Raw genomic sequence first — 19244 nt, 5'->3', positions numbered from 1 at the left:
TAGTTGTGGGATGTGAAAGCTGTTTTCAGGTTGTTGGTGTAAGGGTTCAGGGATTCAGGACTGGAGCAGATTCGTTTGCCATGAAGACCTAGGCTCTAGGGAAGGGACCGTTTGATATGGAATTGGTGGCAGCTGTCATAATGGTGGTGCTGTTGCTTGTTGGTGGGTTTGATGTGGACGGATGTGTGAAGTTGGCCATTGGACAGATGGAGGTCAATGTCAAGGAAAGTGGCATGGGATTTGGAGTAGGACCAGGTGAATCTGATGGAACCACAGGAGTTGAGGCTGGAGAGGAAATTCTGGAGTTCTTCTTCACTGTGAGTCCAGATCATGAAGATGTCGTCAATAAATCTGTACCAAACTTTGGGTTGGCAGGCCTGGGTAACCAAGAAGGCTTCCTCTAAGTGACCCATAAATAGGTTGGTGTACGAGGGGGCCATCCTGGTACCCATGCTGTTCCCTTTAATTGTTGGTATGTCTGGCCTTTGAAAGTGAAGAAGTTGAGAGTCAGGATGAAGCTGGCTAAGGTAATGAGGAAAGAGGTTTTAGGTAGGATGGCAGGTGATCAGTGTGAAAGGAAGTGCTCCATCGCAGTGAGGCCCTGGACATGCGGAATATTTGTGTATAAGGAAGTGGCATCAATGGTTACAAGGATGGTTTCCGGGGGTAACAGATTGGGTGAGGATTCCAGGCATTCGAGAAAGTGGTTGGTGTCTTTGATGAAGGATGGGAGACTGCATGTAATGGGTTGAAGGTGTTGACCTACGTAGGCAGAGATACATTCTGTGGGGCTTGATAAGCAGCTACAATGGGTTGGCCGGGATGATTGGGTTTGTGAATTTTAGGAAGTAGGTAGAAGGTAGGGGTGCGGGATGTCGGTGGGGTCAGGAGGTTGATGGAGTCAGGTGAAAGGTTTTGTAGGGGGCCTAAGGTTCTGAGGATTCCTTGAAGCTCCTCCTGGACATCAGGAATGGGATTACCTTGGCAAACTTTGTATGTAGTGTTGTCTGAAAGCTGACGCAATCCCTCAGCCACATACTCCCGACGATCAAGTACCATGGTCGTGGAACCCTTGTCCGCCGGAAGAATGGCGACCGATCAGTTAGCCTTCAGATCACGGATAGCCGGGGTGTCATCTGTGGTGATGTTGGGAGTAGGATTAAGGTTTTTCAAGAAGGATTGAGAGGCAAGGCTGGAAGTGAGAAATTCATGGAAGGTTTGGAGAGGGTGATTTTGAGGAAGAGGAGGTGGGTCCCACTGTGACGGAGGACGGAACTGTTCCAGGCGGGGTTCAATTTGGATAGTGTCTTGGTGAGTTGGATCATTGGAATAGGATTAGGATTATTTTTCTTCGTGGCAAAGTGATATTTCCAGCAGAAAGTACGAGTGTAGGACAGTAAATCTTTGACGAGGGCTGTTTGGTTGAATCTGGGAGTAGGGCTGAAGGTGAGGCCTTTGGATAGGACAGAGGTTTCAGATTGGGAGAGAGGTTTGGAGGAAAGATTACTACTGAATTAGGGTGTTGTGGTTCCAGATTGTGTTGATTAGAATTTTGAGGTTTTGGGGGGAGTGGAGCTGGAAGTGGGAGATTGAGTAGACGGGAGAGACTGGGTCTGTGTGCAATGAGAGGAGGTTGAGGTTTGCTGGAAAGGTTGTGGAGGGTGAGTGAGTTGCCTTTCCGGAGTTGGGAAACCAGGAGATTGGATAGTTTGAGGTGGAGGGTGGCATGCTGTTCTAATTTGTGGTTGGCCTGTAGGAGGATGCTCTGAACAGTCAGGTGGATGTGGGAGAGGAAAGATTGAGGACTTTTATTAAGGATAGGAGTTGACGGGTGTGTTCATTGGCTGAGTTGATGTGTAGGTGAAGGATTAGGCGGGTGAGGGCTATGGATTGTTCAGTTTGGAACTGGTGTAGGGACTGGTGGAAAGAAGGGTTACAGCCAGAGATGGGAACTTTAAGTGTGAGGCCTTTGGGGGTAATGCCAAATGTCAGACAAGCCTGAATAAATAAAATATGGGAGTGTAATCTGGCTAGGGCAAACATGCCTGACCCCACTGACACCCCGCACCCCTACCTTCTACCTACTTCCTAAAATTCACAAACCCAATCATCCCGGCCAACCCATTGTAGCTGGTTATCAAGCCCCACAGAATGTATCTCTGCCTATGTAGATCAACACCTTCAACTCATTACATGCAGTCTCCCATCCTTCATCAAAGACAGCAACCACTTTCTCGAACGCCTGGAATCCTTACCCAATCTGTTACCCCCGGAAACCATCCTTGTAACCATTGATGCCACTTCCTTATACACAAATATTCCGCATGTCCAGGGCCTCACTGCGATGGAGCACTTCCTTTCATGCTGATCACTTGCCATCCTACCTAAAACCTCTTTCCTCATTACCTTAGCCAGCTTCATCCTGACTCACAACTTCTTCACTTTCGAAGGCCAGACATACTAACAATTAAAGGGAACAGCATGGGTACCAGGATGGCCCCCTTGTACGCCAACCTATTTATGGGTCGCTTAGAGGAAGCCTTCTTGGTTACCCAGGCCTGCCAACCCAAAGTTTGGTACAGCTTTATTGATGACATCTTCATGATCTGGACTCACAGTGAAGAAGAACTCCAGAATTTCCTCTCCAGCCTCAACTCCTGTGGTTCCATCAGATTCACCTGGTCCTACTCCAAATCCCATGCTTCTTTCCTTGACGTTGACCTCCATCTGTCCAATGGCCAGCTTCACACGTCCGTCCACATCAAACCCACCAACAAGCAACAGTACCTCCATTATGACAGCTGCCACCCATTTCACATCAAACGGTCCCTTCCCTAGAGCCTAGGTCTTCGTGGCAAACGAATCTGCTCCTGTCCTGAATCCCTGAACCATTACACCAACAACCTGAAAACAGCTTTCGCATCCCGTAACTACCCTCCCGACCTGGTACAGAAGCAAATAACCAGAGCCACTTCCTCATCCCCTCAAACCCAGAACCTCCCACAGAAGAACCCCAAAAGTGCCCCACTTGTGACAGGATACTTTCCGAGACTGGATCAGACTCTGAATGTGGCTCTCCAGCAGGGATACGACTTCCTCAAATCCTGCCCTGAAATGAGATCCATCCTTCATGAAATCCTCCCCACTCCACCAAGGGTTGCAACCCTTGTTCACAGTACGAGCAGCCCTTAGCGGCTCGCCATCTCACAACTGTTCATGACGTCGTCTTTCCGGATTAGATCTTTTTTAATATGTGACTTGTAAGTACTGCATCTTTTGAAGTCAGTACAAACTTTAATTTTATTAATGTACTGTATACCTAATATGTTTTAGAACAGTTAGTCTAATTCTGAAGACAACGCTCATAGTAGTGTCGAAACCAGGTCAATTTTGACTTAATATTTGTGACCAAGGGCTTATTTGTTCCAATATCTTTCATCATTTCTAAAACAACCATCATTCTGTGCATAACTCTGTGAATGGTCATCTGTTCGTTCATAATTGTATCTTGTTTAATTGTTGTTTTGCTGACTCCACTACAGGCGCTCAAAATTATCTTGCCGTGGTGTTTTGTATAATTGAAAGTATTGATTGCGTAGTGATGTGTCTTCTAAAGGGTCAATGACTTGTAATAGCTCACTGAAATCATTGAATGTTACATGGTGCCCACTGCCCTCGTACTTTCCACAGCAAATGCTTTATCAAAATTGTAATCAGATAATCATCGCTGATGGGATGTTCTATATAACTCTTCCATTTTCAGTATTTTTGAAGGAAGATGCACATTGACCCTTTGCCACAATTAAAGTTGTGCATTGAAAATAATTTTTCTTTTTATGCTTCACAGTTTCTCTTGTAACCAATCCTTGTGGAGAAACACATTTTCAAAGCAAACAAATATAGTATATTGATCACGCACACAGTTTCCCCATTTTCTAGTACATGCACTCATGTCGTTCCCAAATATTTTTTTCTGACTTGTTCTGAATTCTCATGAACGCAACTCTAAATTGTATCATGAAATTAGTTGGATGTAATTGTTTGTGTGGATTCTCTTTGAATGAGCAGATTATTGACAATAATGATTGTACAATAACCCGCACCGTGATTTTCTTGCATTAACTTGCTGGCGAATTAAGTTTGTATCAGCTCACATGTCACAGATTTTTACATCTTTCAGTGTTCTTTTCCAGCTCATGTGATTTCGATTCTAAATTTGAATATAATTAATGCACACCTGATACTTCTGTAATAAAATAATTTTTATTTTGTTTGCATTTATTTTCACATGAACTACTTCACTATTCCCTTACTATACTGCCCATTAAATCTAGTTAAACAGTTTCCTATTGTGAGTTTACTTGGGCTTGTATTTTGGTCCCATGCGCTTCTGTTTGCTTAGCAATGTGTGTTAACCACATGCTGGAATTCAGATTGTTGTGCATCGACTCACTAAATCCATTCTTAAATTATTGAACTTATCCTGAATCTCATTATGATTATCTACACTACTGGCCATTCAAATTGCTACACCACGAAGATGACATGCTAAAGATGCAAAATTTAACTGACAGGAAGAAGATGCTGTCATATGCAAATGATTAGTGTTTCAGAGCATTCACACAAGGTTGGCGCCAGTGGCGACACCTGCCACTTGCTGACATGGGTAAAATTTCCAACCGATTTCTCATACACAAGCAGCTGTTGACCGGCGTTGCCTGGTGAAACGTTGTTGTGATGGCCTCCTGTAAGGAGGAGAAATGCGTACCATTACGTGTCCGACTTTGATAAAGGTCGGATTGTAGCCTACCGCGATTGCGGTTTATCGTATCGCAACATTGCTACTTGCGTTGGTAGAGATCCAATGACTGTTAGCAGAATATGGAATCGGTGGGTTCAGGAGGGTAATACGGAACGCCATGCTGGATCCCAACGGCCTCACATCACTAGCAGTCAAGATGACAGTCATCTTATCCGCATGGCTGTAACGGATCGTGCAGCCATGTCTCGATCCCTGAGTCAACAGATGGGGACGTTTGCAAGACAACAACCATCTGCATGAACAGTTCAACGACGTTTGCAGCAGCGTGGACTATCAGCTCGGAGACCACAGCTGCGGTTACCCTTGACGCTGCATCACAGACAGGAGCGCCTGCGATGGTGTACTCAACGACGAACCTAGGTGCACGAATGGCAAAACGTCATTTTTTCGGATGAATCCAGGTTCTGTTTACAGCATCATGATGGTCGCATCCGTGTTTGGCGACATCGTGGTGAACGCACATTGGAAGCGTGTATTCATCATCGCCATACTGGCGTATCACCCGGCGTGATAGTATGGGGTGCCATTGGTTACACATCTTGGTCACCTCTTGTTCGCATTGACGGCACTTTGAACAGTGGACATTACATTTCAGATGTGTTACGACCTGTGGCTCTACCCTTCATTCGATCCCTGCGAAACCCTACATGTCAGTAGAATAATGCATGTCCGCATGTTGCAGGTCCTGTACGGGCCTTTCTGGACACAGAAAATGTTAGAGTGCTGCCCTGGCCAGCACATTCTCCAGATCTCTCACCAATTGAAAACTTGTAGTCAATGGTGGCCGAACAACTGGCTCGTCACAATACACCAGTCACTACTCTTGATGAACTGTGGTATCGTGTTGAAGCTGCGTGGGCAGCTGTACCTGTACATGTCATCCAAGCTCTGTTTGACTCATTGCCCAGGCGTATCAAGGCCGTTATTACAGCCAGAGGTGGTTGTTCTGGGTACCGATTTCCCAGGATCTATGCACCCAAATTGCGTGAAAATGTAATCACATGTCAGTTCTAGTATATTTGTCCAATGAATACCCGTTTATCATCTGCATTTCTTCTTGGTGTATCAATTTTAATGGCCAGTAGTGTATTTTGTTAAAATTTACTCCCAATTTCAGATTACTTGCCTTTGTTTGTTGATTCGATCTTTTGTATCAGCCATCAAACATCTCAACATTTTCTCATTATCATCTAGTTCTTTGTTCAAATCTGCACTCAATTTTTATTATCTGCCATAGTTTATTATTATTATTATTATTATTATTGTTGTTGTTTTACCATATCTTCCCTTCCTACATTATCATCACAATTGTTGGCTACTCCTGCCTCTCTCAATTCAATGTGTCTGTTCAAGTTTGAACTTTCATTTTCAGTTTCCTCTACAGTTTGATTTCTGCTGGTTGCTACTGACCTATTAAGAACTTTCATGTTGAAATTAACCTGGTTGACATTGCCTTCCTTGTCTAATACATTGACAGTTCTAACTTTGACTAGCTTATATGGGCGCGCGCGCTCACACACACACACACACACACACACACACACACACACACACAGAGAGAGAGAGAGAGAGAGAGAGAGAGAGAGAGAGAGAGAGAGAGAGAGAGAGTTATAATTCAGCTAGTAATTCAGTGTCTGTATCGTTTTTCCTGTCCAACATTGTTTGAAAAATCAAAGTGCCACTGTAAATTCCAAATTCAACACTATACATTGACATTGGTGATTGGGCTCCGGATCTGCAGATTGTTGTATGATACAACATCTTTGACACCAGTCTCTATGTATAACACAACTGGTTGCATTACTCATCTCTGCTCAGATGGCCAATTGTCAACTTTCTGTTGCTGGTAATTTTGTTTTAGGAAAGAAACAATGAAATATCCGATTGATAAATTACTGACAGAATGGACTAATGATTTATTATGATGGTATTACTCATTTCAAACCAGTTCAACTACACTCAGTTTAGCAAAATCCTTTATGCCACAGTACATTGTTAATTGTTTCACACTGAAACTTTAAAACCTTCAGAAAGCAGCACTTGTAATTAACCTGAATTCATTACTTCCAAACATGCGTATTTCATACAAGTGCAGCCAATCAGTAATAGTGACACTAACACATCCTACTGTGACTGTGATCAGTAACATGGGAACACAGTTTGAATAATTATCCCAAGTATATTATTTGAAGAACGTTTATTGTGAACACATCTGCGAGAGCAGCCAACCGATTCATACTCACTACTGCAACTGCCCACTCAGTACTACCATGCTACACTGTGTGTCAGAAGTATCCGGACACCCCCAAAAACACACATTTTTCATATTAGGTGCATTTTGTTGCCACCTACTGCCTTCTGCCAGGTACTCCATATCAGTGACCTCAGTAGTCATTAGACAACGTGAGAGAGCAGAATGGGGCACTCCGCGGAACTCATGGACTTTGAACGTGGTCGGTTGATTGGGTGTCACATGTCATAAGACTGTATGCAAGATTTCCGCACTCCTAAACATCCCTAGATCCACTGTTTCCTGTGTGATAGTGAAGTGGAAACTTAAGGGACATGTACAGCAGAAAAGCGTACAGGCCGACTTCATCTGTTGACTGACAGAGACTGCCAGCACTTGGAGATAGTCATAATGTGTAATAGACAGACATCTGTCCAGACCATCACACAGGAATTCCAAACTGCATCAGGATCCACTGCAAGTATGACAGTTAGGCGGGAGGTGAGAAAACTTGGGTTTCATAGTAGAGTGGCTGCTCATAAGCCACACATAATGCCTGTAAATGTCATCGATACCTCGCTTGGTGTAAGGAGTGTGAATATTGGATGATTGAACAGTGTAAGAAGTCTGGATTGATGAATCATGGTGCACAATGTGGCGATCCGATGGCAGGGTGTGGGTATGGCAAATGCCCGGTGAACGTTATCTGCCAGCATGTGTAGTGCCAATAGTAAAATTCAGAGATGGTGGTGTTATGGTGTGGTCGTGTTTTTGTGGAGGGGTGCTTGTTTTGCGTGGCACTATCACAGCACAGGCCTACATTGATGTTTTAACCACCTTCTTGCTTCCCACTGTTGAAGAACAATTTGGGGATAGCTATTGCTTCTTTCAACATGTTCGAGCACCTGTTCATGTTGTACGACCTGTGGTGGAGTGGTTACGTGACAATACCATCCTTGTAATGGACTGGTATGCATAGAGTCCTGACCTGAATCTTATAGAACACCTTTGGGATCTTTTGGCACACTTGACTTTGTGCCAGGCCTCACCGACTGACATCAATACCCGCACTCCGTGAAGAATGGGCTGCCCTTCCCCAAGAAACCTTCAAGCACTTGATTGAACGTATGCCTGTGAGAGTGGAAGCTGTCATCAAGGCTAAGGATGGACCAACACCGTATTGAATTCCAGCATTACCAATGGAGGGCGCCACAAACTTGTAAGTCATTTTCACCTAGGTGTCCGGATACTATTGATCACATAGTGTATGTCAAGTGCATGCACTAAACAACAATCACACACAACAATCATAAATGCTTTACATGGCTGAACCTGTGGTAGCTGCAGTAATATAACACACACCCTGTGTGATGCTAAGCAATAAACTTATTATTTTTTTTTTCACAAAATACAACTGAAATATTGAAAGAGGAAGGAGTAGGGTCGTCATATACTCTATCTCTTATAATATCAGTGGCAGTTTACACTCCAACCATTTCATTTCTCTTTTAATTGCTTGTTTCCTACTTGGAGCAAGAGGTCATCTTACCACATACTGTAATTTTATTATTCACCCAGTATTTTAGTTATTATATTTCCTTATTTCTGAGTGTAATGCTTTTCTACAACATATATGTATTTTATGCATCTCACGCCTACGATTGTTGAAGTTTTCAGTTAATAATTAGTTGTGGTCTCCTGCCTTAATGACCCCCTGTGTTTCACACAATTACTGTCATTACCATAATATTGGCAATGATTATATTCAATTTGCTTTTACAGTCATAATGCATATAAAGGTATGATTTTTATTTTTCTGTGGTTGTTTTGTTATAAGAAGACAATTTTTTTTTCCAGAAATCTGTTGGAGAAGTAGTGCAACAAGAGCTTTCACAGGTAGAAGGAATGAGTTCCCGTGAAATGAATCGTGCTCGCCGCCTGGCCCGTCAGCAAATGACCAAGCAAAGGTCACGTGATACTAGTGCACAGAATCAAGAAGAAACGAGTACAGTTAGCATTTCTGTAGAAGAACCAGAAAGAAAAAAGATTAAAATAGAAGACACAGGTCAAGATGATATATTGTCGGTGACCTCTCATAGCCACGTGGAAAGTACTCCAGATGGAGCAGGTGGTTGGGGAGTTGATGTGAGTGTGACTTATGAAGTTTTTTGTTGGAGAAATGATGCTCAATTTCATTACGCTCTTCAAGCATGATTAATGTCTCTTAGAACTTCATGCCACTTTTGTGCTTTACTGCATGTTTTGGTAAAGCTGTAGGAATATTATGAGACATAGAGATAGAGACTAACAAATTAAAGACTGTGTAATATAAAGACTGTCTAACAAATTAGAATCAGACAACACGTGTGTGTGTGTGTGTGTGTGTGTGTGTGTGTGTGTGTGTGTGTGTGTGTGTGTGTGTGTGTGTGTGCGCGTGTATGCTGTCTGATTCTGACAAAGATTTGGTAGACAGTCTTTATATTACACACATGGCCAAGGTCTCTGACTGCTGGGGCAACACTGCAAGCAGCAGTGTGTGGTGGGAGAAGTGATCTGGGGGGTGGGGGTAAGGAGGAGGCTGAGGTGGGGAGGGGAGGGGTAGCAGGGTAGGGCTGGTGGGCAGCAAAATGCTGCATGTGGGAGCATGCAGGGATAAGGTGGAAAGAGGGTAGGGCAGCTAGGTGCAGTGAGGTGGTTAGACAGCAGTAGGGGGAGAGGGGAGGAGGAGCGGGCAGTGGAAGGAGACAAATTAAAAGTCTGTAGGTGTGTTCATGGAATACAAAGTTGTGCAATGTTGGAGTGGGAACAGGGAAGAGGATAGGTGGATGTAGGACAGTAGGAAGGTTGAGGCCAGGAGGGTTATGGGAACAAAGAATATACTGCATGAAGAGTTCCCACCTGCACAGTTCAGAAAAGCTGGTGAAAAGCTGGTATTGGTAGGAAGGATCCAGATCTCAAAGCATGTAAATCAGTCATTAAGATGACAAAATTGTTATTGGTCAGCATGCTTGGCAACTGGATAGTTCAGCTATTTCTTTGCTCCAGTTTGTCAGTGGCCATTCATGTGGACAGACAGCTTGTTGGTTGTTGAGCCCGTGTAGAATGCAGCACAGAATGGTTTCACAAGTAGCCTTGCCTTTGATGGGAGGGGTGATGCTTGCAACCAGACTGAAGTGGGTGGGAGTATATATGGGACAGTTCTTGCATCTAGTCTATTACAGAGATATGAGCCATGAAACAAGGGTTCGGGAGCAAGAGTTGTGTAAGGATAGAGAGAATATAGTGTAGAGTCAATTGGCAGCGGAGTACTACTGCAGGAGAAGTAGGAAGGATAGTAGGTAGAACATTCCCCATTTCAGGGCACAACAAAAGGTAGCTGAAACCCTGACAGAAAATGTGTGTTGCTCAAGTCCTAGGTGGTACTTAGTAATGGTTACTGAGTAATGCTCCTCTGTGGCTGAGCAGTGGAGCTTTGGGAGATGGGGGTGACTGGAGAGATAAGGCACAGGAGAGTTTCTGTATAAGTGGAGAGATAAAGCACAGGAGAGTTTCTGTATAAGGTTGGGAAGGTAATTACGGTCTGTGAAGGCCTCTGGGAGACCCTTGGTATATTCTGAGAGAGACTACTCATCTCCACAGATGCAACAGCCATGGGTGGCTAAGCAGTATGGAAGGAAATTCTTGGTATTCACTGAGTGGCAGCTATGGAAGTGGGAGGTATTGCTGGTGGTAGGTAGGCTTGATGTGGACAGAGGTATTGTAGCTGTCTTTGAGGTGAAGGTGAATATTAAGGATCGTGGAGTACCAGGTGAAGCAAATGGGGGAGAAGGTGTTGAGGTTCTGGATGAATGTGGACAGGGTGTTCTCACCCTCAAGTCCAGATCAGAAAGATGTCATCAGTGAACCTGAACCAGGTGAGGGGTTTGGGATTCTGGGTAGTTAGAAAGGATTCCTGTGGATGGCCTAGAAATAGGCTAGCATAGGTGGTGTCGTGTGGGTGCCATTGCCGTACTCCCGATTTGTTTGTAGGTTATGCCTTCAAAGGAGAAGTAACTTGGGGGGAGGATATAGTTGGTCATGGCAACTAGGAAAGAGGTTGTAGGTTTGGAAATCGTTGGGCTGTCAGCCTACTCCCTCAGGTTTCATCTAGTTTCCTCACACTTCATCTGTTTCATCCTTCGCATGGTTTTTCCACGTATTTTGGTGTATTATGCATTTTTTTTTGCACATAGTTCATCATTTTCTATCTATATTTATGCCTTTCTCTTCTCCACCATGCATCCTTGCTCCTCCTATCTGCGTCAGAACAGAAAAGTTTCCTTGTCCCTAGCCACAACATGGCCCCATATACTGTTCCTGCTTTGCTACTTGGCTCATTGAATCTCTTCAAATGGTCTTACCGTCAAATTACCCTTCTCTGGCTGCGATCCCCCCTTCCACAATGAGCTCCATCTGTTCAGATTCCTCCAGTCCTTAACCCTCACCAATGTAGTCCTGCAAAACCATGTCAATCAGGATCAGATCTTGCAACACTTCCTTCCCATCTGTAAAATTCTGCTGTGCAATCCCAAGTGCCTGGATCCCATATCACATATAGAAACTCTTGCCCTCCAGGAACTAGAGCAGCATACACAACACTGCCTCAAAAAACTCTACAACAACCTCCAAACTGCCCCCACATCCCCTCATAGCTGACAAGCCCTGCCCCACACAAGTATCATCAGTCCTTTCCAAAGGACTGCTGAGCATCTGTCCCACTCCCAAATTCAATCATACAGGACTTCTTAAAGATCTCTCCTTCTCCAGGTCCCTACAGTGCAAACACTTTTTCACCATGAACCCTACTAGACGTACACAACCAAAGACAAATGTTGAACCCTGCCTGACTCAGTTCACACCTCCCTCCAACCATGATCTCTCCCCCCCCCCCCCCCTTGCTCCTACCCCTACTCCCTAATCACCCCCTGTTAACTTTCCAGAATTTCTAAACCTCAAACTTTGCCTCACCTTCATTCCCCAAATCTCTCAACATGCAAGCTAACCTTACATCTGCAGAAAGAACCACAAGCCACCAACTAAAAACCGACCCTGGACTTACAATCATACCTGCTAACAAAGACTCTACCTCCATAGTGACCCCATTCCAGAAATCCAGAGGGATTCCAGTCTCCTCAAATCTTTAGGCTTGTCTCAGAACCTCTTCCCAGAGTCCATCTCTCTCCTCACCTCTACCACACCCCACTCTCCAACCTTCTACATGCTTCTTAAAGTCCATAAACCCAACCATCCAGGATGCCCCACAGTGGCCAAGAAACAGCTGGACGAACCAGTTACTGACCATGCAACATTCTTCATTTTAATGAAAGCTTCGCTGCAATATTATATTCCACATCCTACATTCTTGTACCTTTCCTGGCCTCAACCTTCACTAGTCTTTAGCCTATACCCACCTAACCCGTTCCCTGTTCCCACTCCAACACTACACAGCCCTCTATTCCATCAATGTACCCACAGTCTGTTTACTCCTCTCCTTCCACTGTCTCCCCACCCCCCCCCCCCCTTATCCTCCCCACCCCGATTACACTCCTCCACCCCCGTGTAACCTCCTCACTGCACTATTGCCCTACATTCTCTCCACCTTGACCCCATGTTTGTGTGTGTGTGTGTGTGTGTGTGTGTGTGTGTGCGTGTGTGTGTGTGTGTGTGAGAGAGAGAGAGAGAGAGAGAGAGAGAGCCTTTTTCTGAAAGTTACTTGTTCGACAGTCTTTTTATTGTCTCTCTTTTTATTGTGCCTATCGGCGTGTGACTCATTATTTCCACTAGATGACTAGAATATAATTGTGCACAATTCAAAGTTAACGAATACTCATTAAAACTGCATGTTCCTATAAACTTGATCTTAATTGACTTTGTGATACTAAACTGTTTTTACATCGTGATCATCTTCATTTCAGGCAGTTGACTGGCCATTTGAAGGTTTCTGTGACCGTTTGTGTCATGACTTATTCAGTCCTTCCTGGGAGGCGCGGCATGGTGCTGCAACTACGTTGAGAGAAGTTATACGCATACATGGTAGAAGTGCTGGGAAGGCTACCTACATGTCTCATTCTGAAGTTAGTAGAAATTTTAAACACCATTGTATTTTGTTCATTAGTGTAGAATAATTTCTGGTATTTTTTCATTTTGTGTCTGTTTTGCTTTGCAGCAAGAGGAATATCATGAAATGTGGCTGGAAGATATGGCTCTGAGATTGCTTTGTGTCCTCGCACTTGATCGATTTGGTGACTTTGTTTCTGACCAAGTTGTAGCACCTGTAAGAGAAACCTGTGCTCAAACCTTAGGTAATTTTTTTTTATTAATTGCTTTCTTTTATGTCTGTTAGTTTGTTCTTCACAATTTTTGTAGTTGATTTTAAACTAACTTGCCAATCAACTAGAGACTTGAAACTTCAAACATAGCCCAGAATTGGATGCAGTATCGACTCACTTTCTTGTCTTTTAGTTCTATTGTCATTTCCTCCACTTTCCTTGTTCAAGTCACAAATGGTTTGCAAGAAGAGAATTTTCTGATAAGTCTCCTTGTGAGCTTGAATCTCTCTAACTTTTACCTCCTGGTCTTCTCTTGAGATTTAGGTGGGAGGCAGCAATATTGTGGTTGACTCAGGTGAAGAGAAGTGAAATAAATCTGAAATTTACTTGAAGTATCTGTTGAAATCCCCTGAAAATGTTTGAAATCAATTTTAAAAATTTCACACACAAGACTAAAAAGTAGAAAATAATGACTTAAATAAAAATGAACTTTTAAAATATGGCATTTTTAAATCAGACTAAAAAGTATAAAATAACTTCTTTTAACCACATCCAGATGCCTAATTGCATGCAGATAGTCTTGAAAATTTGTGATTGTGAATTTTTAATAAGCATGAAAATACTTTCAAGATTTATAACTAAAAATGTGGGGCATATGCAGTACATATTTGTTTCTTGAACAGTTGATCTCCGTACTATTATCTATTGCATGTGCCCCTCATTTTTCCTTTTAAATCTTAAAAAATTTTCATACTTGTTAAAAATTCACAGTCACAATTTTTCAGGACTATCTGTATGGCTTCAGGAAACAGTGTGGGATGAGGAGAAATTATGTTATTCTCTTTAGTCCAATTTGAAAACATTGTACATTAAAAATTATTTTTATTTAAATAATTATTTATTATTTGTTGTGCAAAGTGGATTTAGCAAAATGTATTAGAGATAGATACAGCGTGCTTGTTTTAACTGCTAACAGTATATTATTGGTGGGGAATTTATAGCACATAAAGTGTTTTGAGCAATGTATTAAAATATTGTTCAGGTTTGCACACACGAGTCATGACATTCCAAAGAGACATTCTTGCTTACACTCTGACACAATTTCAACTAACTGCAGGAGTTTCAAAGTTTCTCTGTTTTCTCCTAGTGTTGCCTAACATTCAAGACATGTATTGCAATTGAATTTCAGGAATAACATTTTTCTTGTAATTCACAAAAGTTCTCTAATGTGTTGTAGAGGGCATTACATGAGTATTAATAGATTTTAAATCCCCTCATGTTAGTCACTTGGGAGCTCCCAAATTTCTTCAAGATTTAATGTAATCACATATTCTATGATTGTGGAGCAGTTCCGGGAACAGGTACTTAGGATTTGGAATATAAGATTCCATGAACTATTGATACCAAACATTATGATGTACCCAATTCTGATTTGGAAGTGGCACTTCTTCACGTATTCAAACATTATTTTGGTTGTAATATTATGTTTTCCTGTCATGATCATGTATTGTTCTACTTGATTTTTTGTTTGATGGTCATAGCCAATTGTGCATTTGTGTGATATTGTTTGTATGAAATGGAATAAATAATTATTTATTAAAATCATTTCTTTTAGGATCTGTTCTACATCTTATGACAAATGATGGTGTCCGAGGGGTTTTGACGATTTTGCTGCAGTTGCTAAAGCAGAATGACTGGGAAGCAAGACATGGAGGCTTGCTGGGCCTGAAGTACCTGTTAGCAGTACGCATGGTAATACTGTGCGCCATTCACATTTTGTTAATTTTAGAATACTGGTAGGAATAGTTAGGATTTTTAAACAGGATGGCTGGAGGTATTTGCTAATTTTTAAGGTAACACATAAGTTAATGTTTCAAACTTTGAATTAAGTAACTGTGTTAATATAATCAGAAGTGTCTCATCTTTTTATCTGATTTTGACTTTTGAATTGTTTTGTTGATGGCAACTCTATACCTCAGTTTCTTCATGTCTTCTTTTCTAATTGCTTAGGGTCCATAAAAGATTGAAAAGTGCTCTAGATTCATTCATTTTTCACTTAAGTGGTATTACAAACAATACCAAATTGAATTGAATTGAACTGAATTTTATTTGATCCTGTAGGATTACATGATTAGGGTGACCAGATGTCCGGATTAATCCGGACATGTCCTTTTTAGCTCTTTGTCCGGGGTCCGGGCGGATTTTTACAGTATCCAGCTTTTTTGCAAAGTTGAGCGTAATACAGTTAAATTTCCAATTCGTCCCATTCTATTGCTCTTTTCTTAAATACTTTAACTATTGGCACAGCCTTTGTGATTAACACGCATGAAGGCGGTGTTAGTAGGTGGCTCCAGGATCGTCGATGTTATTGTTGATCTACCTATAAGCGTATGCAAATATCGATTATTTAAAATTTTCCTTTCGTATCTACGCTTTGTATTGGCTTGGCTTCCTGTAGTGCACGTGTGATTTGTGAGTGTGATTTTTAACCGAATGAGCTACGTAAAATATTTGGCTATGCCTAAACGAAAGTGTACATTTTCTTATGTCTTTTCCTGCAAATATTCGGTTTTAAGAAAGGGAGAAATGAATTTGAAGGGGAATGTAAGATATGTGGAGCTGGAACGTACGTCTCAGTGGCCAATAAAGGTAAGAAATAACTCGACAGATTAACTGTCATGGTTTTATTTCATTGTTTCATAGTCATTTCTATTTATTTGTATTCGGAAGGTTAAAGTGCAGTTTACATGCCGTCAGCTGCTGCTTGAATTGTAGATGTTGGTAGTGGTGCGTCAAATGAAGGGAGGTGAATGGTCTTATGTTTTTCACTTTGTAAACAATTCCGTGTTGTTGACATAAGAAAACAATTGACGCCACACTGTCACCACAATAAATGTTTTTAATTTTTTTTATATTGCTCAGTTAACCACCTCCTGACCATCAGTAACAATTAACAACTAGTTTTACCGGTAATTCCCGGCGGTCACATGACTTGTCCAAGCTGATGGGTGGTATCCTCATCTGCAGTTGACCCGTTTGATGTGTCCTCTTTTTTTCTTCCTTTATCCTCCTTTTTGAAGCTCTTTGTCCTCCTTTTTAAACAATTGCATCTGTTCACCCTTTACATGATGTACGGCAAATGTACATTCTTCTTACATTCTAACAGCATTGGTTATAAGTAAGTACTCTTCAATGCAGTAAATTTCCTTTTCCACCAGATAGTCTTTGAGGTTCTGTGTAAAGTTAGCAAGCTGTTAAGCAAGCTTTTAGGTGAGCTTCTTAGTAATTTGGTACCTGAATACTGAGGTCCTTTTTCAAGCATTGTCAGTCGATGGGGTATGCTTTGTATGTCATCCTTCGTCTGTTTGTTGTGGGTGTACACACTATCATTTGTCCTTCACTCTGCATTATCTTTTGTGATTTGTATTATTGTTTTATGTATGTACAGAGATGTAAACATTAAGTTGCCTAGATTTTTTGAAGTAGTTTCTTCATGTTTCACAAGTATTTCATCTAAAATGATCTCAATTGCTCTTTCTTGTTATGTGAACACTATTTTGGTGTCTTGAATCTGAGCTTCCCCACACTATCGCTCCCAACTGCAGGTACGGTTCAACGAGTCCATGGTTTACTGTGCACAGAAGCTGTTTGTCTGCATATTGAGATAGCTGCTTCATTATGAATATGACGGAGCTGAGTTCCTTACAGACATAATTATTATATTTTGTTTCCATTTCAGCTTGTTATCCACAGTAATATGTATAGAATCAAGTAGATCCTGCTTCTCCGGGACTTGTTTCATCCACCTCTAAACCCACGTGCACAGTCTTCACTTTGTTTCTTAACATTGCATACTTACATAGCATTTTTTAAAGGTTTATGACCAGTCCACTTTACAAGAGTCTTTGTGCTGTGATGTTCGCAGGAATGTATGTTCTTCTCTCAACATGTTCCACATTTTGGTCACTGTTCAGTATTCTCATAATGGCCCCATTACTGATCCTTGCCGCACTCCATAGTTAATGGCTTTGGTTTCTTTTTTTTTTTTTTTATTGATTGATTTAATGCCCCAACATCTTTGAAGGGTTCATCCCCCTCCCCCCTCCTCAGTTGTGCTGCAGACAAGTATTAAAAAAGTTTTAGAGTTACCCAAACATCTTCAATTTAGTCATGTATTCTAAATGTGTATTAATGTGAGACTGCTGAAAGCATTAGCTGTGCAACATTGCTAAGAATTTGAATTAGTTTTATAGTTTAGCATATGTTCCAAATTGCTGTACATAATTTTCTTGTTTTTATTATTATTATTATCTATTGAATTATTTAGGAATAAAGAGAAGACTCACCAAAAGGTGGAAGCACTGCTGTCATGGAAAGGTACGCAAACAAAATGCTTTGCTAGCTTTTGGAATGAAGAGAGGGGAGAGGTGTGGGGAGGGATGGAGAGAGGCGTGAGGCAGGGAGAGGGTTGGGAGGGGGGGGGGGGGAAGTCTAGTGGCCCATGGGAAAGTGGGGAGCAGTCTGTGGGCTAGCTAGGGGTGCAGGTAGAGGAGGGAGGTGGCAGATGGCTAGGCATACAGTTTCACAGATTGAGATGTGAGCACAGATCTAGTTGACATGCATTGAGCTGGGGTACTGGGACACACACACACACACACACACACACACACACACACACACACACACACACACACACAAAAATGGGTGGATGGGGGGGGGGGGCAGTGACTAGGTTTAGGCAAGGGAAGTTACGGGAGAGAAGGCAAGCTGTTGGTGGTGGGGAAGATCCAGATGGCACGGGTTGTGTAGCAGCCATTGAAATCTTGCATGTTATGTTCTGCTGCATGTTGCGCCTCTGGGTGGCCCACCTCGCATTTGGTGACAGTTTAACAGAGGCCATTCATTCTGGTAGACAGCTGATTGGTTGTCATACCAATGTAAACCACTGTGCATTGGTTGCAGCAGAGCTGGCATGTAACGTGGCTGCATTCACATGTGGCCAGGCCTCTGGTGGGGTAAGATAAGCATGTGACGGGACTCGAGTAGGAGGTGCTGGGTGGATGATACGGTAGGTCCTCCATCTGGGTCTTCCACAAGGCTGGGGGGGGGGGTGCTTCTTTCTGGTTGGTTCTTGTTATGGATGTGAGGGTCAGTTGTTGGGGAGTGATATAACACAGGAGATCTATTTGTGTATTAGGTGTTGTGGATATTGCCTGTCTGTGAAGGCCTTTGTGAGGCCTTCAGCATACTGGGTAAGGGAGGTCTTAACACTGCAGATGTGTCTGCCATGGGTGGCCAGGCTGCATGGGAGGGATTTTTTGGTGTGGAAGGGATGGCAGCTGTCAGATTGCAGGTGCTGTTGGTGATTGGTGGGTTTGATGGGGACTGAGGTGTGGATGGAACCATCTGAGAGAAGGAGATCAACATCTAGGTAGGTGACATGATGGGTAGAGGAGGACCAGACGAAGTGGATTGGAGATAAGGTGTTGAGAGTGTGGAGGAATGAGGATAATGTTTTCTGGCCTTGGGTCCAGATTATAAAGATGTCGCCAATAAACCTGAACTAGACAAGGGATTGGGGTTTTTGGAAGCTAGGAATGTCTCCTCTAGATGGTCCATGAAGATGTTGGCATAGGAGGATGCCATGCTGGTGCCCATGGCTGTGCCACGAATTTGTTTGTATACTTCCTCTTCAAAGGTGAAGTAGTTATGGGTTAGGATGTAGTTGGTTAGGTGTACGAGGAATGAAGTGGTGGGTCTGGAATCTTCTGGGCTTTGGGAGAGGTGGTGTTCAATCACAGCAAGGCCATGGGCATGAGGAATGTCGGTTATAAGGAGGTTACATCTACAGTAATGAGTAGGGACCTGGGAGGTAAGAGTGTGG

The 19244-nt window shown here is 42.6% G+C and overlaps 1 protein-coding gene across 1 annotated transcript in view; it reads left to right on the top strand.

Annotated features, from left to right (window-relative positions):
* Positions 1–19244, top strand: part of LOC126161983 (TATA-binding protein-associated factor 172) — a 300940-nt gene that overhangs the window by 26750 nt on the left and 254946 nt on the right. The window contains exons 6-9 of the mRNA XM_049918182.1: positions 8910–9197; positions 13007–13165; positions 13258–13393; positions 14976–15112. Coding sequence (XP_049774139.1) covers positions 8910–9197; positions 13007–13165; positions 13258–13393; positions 14976–15112 — 720 coding nt within the window. The remainder of the gene's footprint in view (positions 1–8909; positions 9198–13006; positions 13166–13257; positions 13394–14975; positions 15113–19244) is intronic.

Source organism: Schistocerca cancellata, chromosome 2 (assembly GCF_023864275.1).
Source record: "Schistocerca cancellata isolate TAMUIC-IGC-003103 chromosome 2, iqSchCanc2.1, whole genome shotgun sequence".
Taxonomy (NCBI): Eukaryota; Metazoa; Arthropoda; class Insecta; order Orthoptera; family Acrididae; genus Schistocerca; species Schistocerca cancellata.
The sequence above is the reverse complement of the archived record's forward strand: the minus strand, read 5'-3'. Positions and strand labels throughout refer to the sequence as shown.